Source organism: Octopus bimaculoides, chromosome 11 (assembly GCF_001194135.2).
Source record: "Octopus bimaculoides isolate UCB-OBI-ISO-001 chromosome 11, ASM119413v2, whole genome shotgun sequence".
NCBI classification, from domain to species: Eukaryota; Metazoa; Mollusca; class Cephalopoda; order Octopoda; family Octopodidae; genus Octopus; species Octopus bimaculoides.
The window spans coordinates 52,511,454-52,514,613 of record NC_068991.1 but is presented as its reverse complement, the minus strand read 5'-3'; the positions used below and the strand labels follow the sequence as shown (position 1 = coordinate 52,514,613).

Sequence of the window (3,160 nt, the reverse complement as noted above, 5' to 3'; positions counted from 1 at the left end):
TATATATATATATATATATATATATATATATATATATATATATATAGCACTAGCACTTCTGAATCATTCATTTTGTAATTTTCTATTTCCTACGTCATAAGTTTCGTATTGTGAGGATAAATTAAGTAGTAGAAATATTTTCTACCCATAGAGTTCAATGATGAGGAAAGATGATTCTGATGTCCTTTAATGGCACAAGAAACAAAATAAATCATTTTGAAAGACAATTGACAAGAAAGAGGTCGCTTATTATATTAGAATAACACCCAGATTACAAAAGACAAAATGTCTCATTAAACTAACTCGATGCTTAGCATCAGTTTTATACCCTACATTTTTAGAAACGACTACAGACGTCTTTAGAGACACAAATGGAATTCAGATGCTGCAATGTGAGAGAAACGACCTGTTTATTATTTATTATAAAAACTAAGACAACAACGATGATTTTAATCTTAATATTTTAAAATAATTGATGAATAACTGAATATTTAAAAAAATGTGAAGTAACTACACAACAAAGTTGAGATGAGAAGAATTTAGTGAGAGAATAGAGAATACGTTGTGTAAATGAGTCGCAATAGCTGAATGACATTTTAGTCAATCTAATAGAACAACTAATAACATTTCATCAGTTTACAACAATCTTGTAAGAGAAATAATGTTAATGTTAATAAAACAGGAGGTTTGTAATTAGAGTAATCAAAATAACAGTTAGCTGCTTTGAAAAACAAAAAAAAAATATGTATATAAATAAATAAAATTGTCTTCAGTTTGGGTAAGATAATAATCAGTAACATTGCGTGTCAATCCACTATGTTTTAAATATATTTGGGTGTATCTAGCACGTAAATATATATAATATACAAGCTTTTGGTTATTTCTTCATGTTGGCAAGGATAAAACAAAATGGAAAAGGCATTATTCATCGTTAGATTCTGAGAAACATTATGGAATCGGATATATAAACAAAAGAAACCTTTCATAAAAATATTGCCATTCTATAGATGTATAACTGTTTAATGTGACACTTGACACAAAACATTTTAAAACATAACAATTAAAGCAGATTATAAATTGCCAGTCTTCCTGGTTAGGTTTAATAAGATTTCCACCGTGATATACCGTCGTCAATGATAAACGTTTTTTTTTTTTTTTTTTTTTTGTAAGTGAGAAACTGAACAAGACTAACCTTATAAACATCACCGTACGTTCCACTTCCGACGCGCTGAATAAGTTCGAAATCTTCTTGAGGATTTCTTCGTAATATTTCAACAGGAGCTGCACACATTGCTAAAACTGTAATATCCAAATATAATTAATCTGCTATCAATCACGTATTTGTTTTTCTTTCATATTTCTCTGTTTAGGTTTCATGACACAAGAAGACATTCTGGAACCTAAAATTACCACTGGAACCTGTCAACCACAATTTCCGGACATGCGCATCATAGCAAAGACAGATTTCTTTAATGAATATTTCAAACAAAAACTATAATAATTAATGTTGTAGTTTGTGTAAATATAATATTTCTGCGTTTAATTAATAAATATTATCCATCAGCAGCAGTAGTCTCATTATCTAAGCAACATCAGTTGTTCTGTGGAATAATGAGGAATAATTCTGGATTAACAAGAAACAGGGGCAGATAATTCAGTATTTACCGGAAGTGGTGGGGGTTTAATCTCCATCTTCAGTCCAATGTCCTGTGTTTCTCTTTTAATTTCATTCATCGATATTAACCCTAAAAATAGGTATTAATCACAAAATAATATCCTTGTCGGTTTATTTTCAACGTCATATATATTATATTAAAGTTCTATACACTACTGGCGTAAAATTAATTGCAATATTTAAATAAGAGATATGCTAACGATAATACAACAAATATATTGCATAACTAGACATCAGCTTCTCACAATATTCTAGAACCATAACAGTATTTAAAGGTATTATAGATTAAGGATCATATTTTCTTTTGCGTTTTCTAACTACATTAAGTTACTGTGACATAAAACCAGCGTTTGATGTTTAGTCTTTTTATTTAAATTCTTCTGCATTCGTTTTGCTAATGTATCGGTATTTATTTTGCGAGTCGAATTATCAGGTATTCAAATTATATTTTCAGTATAAATGTAGATAAACGCAACATGATCTGTGAATAGAATTAAATGTATCGCTGAATTGAGGTTTCTTCATCGAGATTTCGGTAATCATAATTTATGAAAATATTAATGTATGCCTACATTAATTTGAGCATATATATATATATAACACAAAAATGTACGCCCGTTCATTATATATATATATATATATATATATATATATATATATATATTCTATTTAATTAACAATGTAACAGCAAAAATTAACACATCGACAGAAATCTATTTACTCATCTCTTGACGAATAAGGATGTTACAGATTTCTGGCAATAAATTTTAGAATTCCTCTCACATTAGATTTTTTAAATGCGTTTTTCTCTTCTGTGTGCGTGTGTTTATTTAAGCATTCGTTCTTCGTTTAACCCCTCCCTGACTGCATACATAACTCATGAGGCGTATAGACAGTTATATAGTTATACACATTTTCTAACAACCTGTCAGTTTAGTGATTATTAGCAGCTGCAAGTTAAATGTGATGTTAGTTCACAAGTTAGACATATAATCACCTTACTCGCATGCATGGAAACTACATAAGTTAAGGAAATAGTAAAATCTGATAAACAGGGCATAATCTACAGTCAATCCCTACTTATTAAAACTTCAACCGCGACCTTAAAGAGAATATCCAGTAACGACAAAGCACATGCGTTACGTAGATTAACTGCGCACACATGTCGCGTGTGTGTTTGTGTATATACGTCTATGTCCATCTATCTATCTATCGATCGATCAAGCTACCTATGTTTGTATATGCATCTCTCTCGCTCTCTCTCTCTCTCTCTCTCTCTCTCTCGCTATATATATATATGTATATATATGTATGCATATATATATATATATATATTATCCGAAAAGTATAGTATTAAATATCCATCACGGCTATAGTATATACTTTTCGGATAATAATATAACCACTTTACTGACAGATATACGAGTGTATCTTTCCCTTCACTTATAATCTCTTAGACCACTCACGTGTATGTATATATATATA

The 3,160-nt window shown here is 29.6% G+C and overlaps 1 protein-coding gene across 4 annotated transcripts in view; it reads right to left on the bottom strand.

The window, feature by feature from the left end:
- The window catches only part of LOC106880942 (mitogen-activated protein kinase kinase kinase kinase 5), a 122,122-nt gene extending 120,489 nt beyond the window's left edge, over nt 1-1,633 (bottom strand). For all 4 annotated transcript variants that reach the window (XM_052971794.1, XM_052971796.1, XM_052971795.1 and 1 more), the window contains exon 1: nt 1,193-1,633. In XM_052971794.1, the coding sequence (XP_052827754.1) occupies nt 1,193-1,291 (99 nt within the window). In that variant the 5' untranslated portion in view covers nt 1,292-1,633. The remainder of the gene's footprint in view (nt 1-1,192) is intronic.
- Between the last annotated feature and the right edge of the window lie 1,527 nt (nt 1,634-3,160).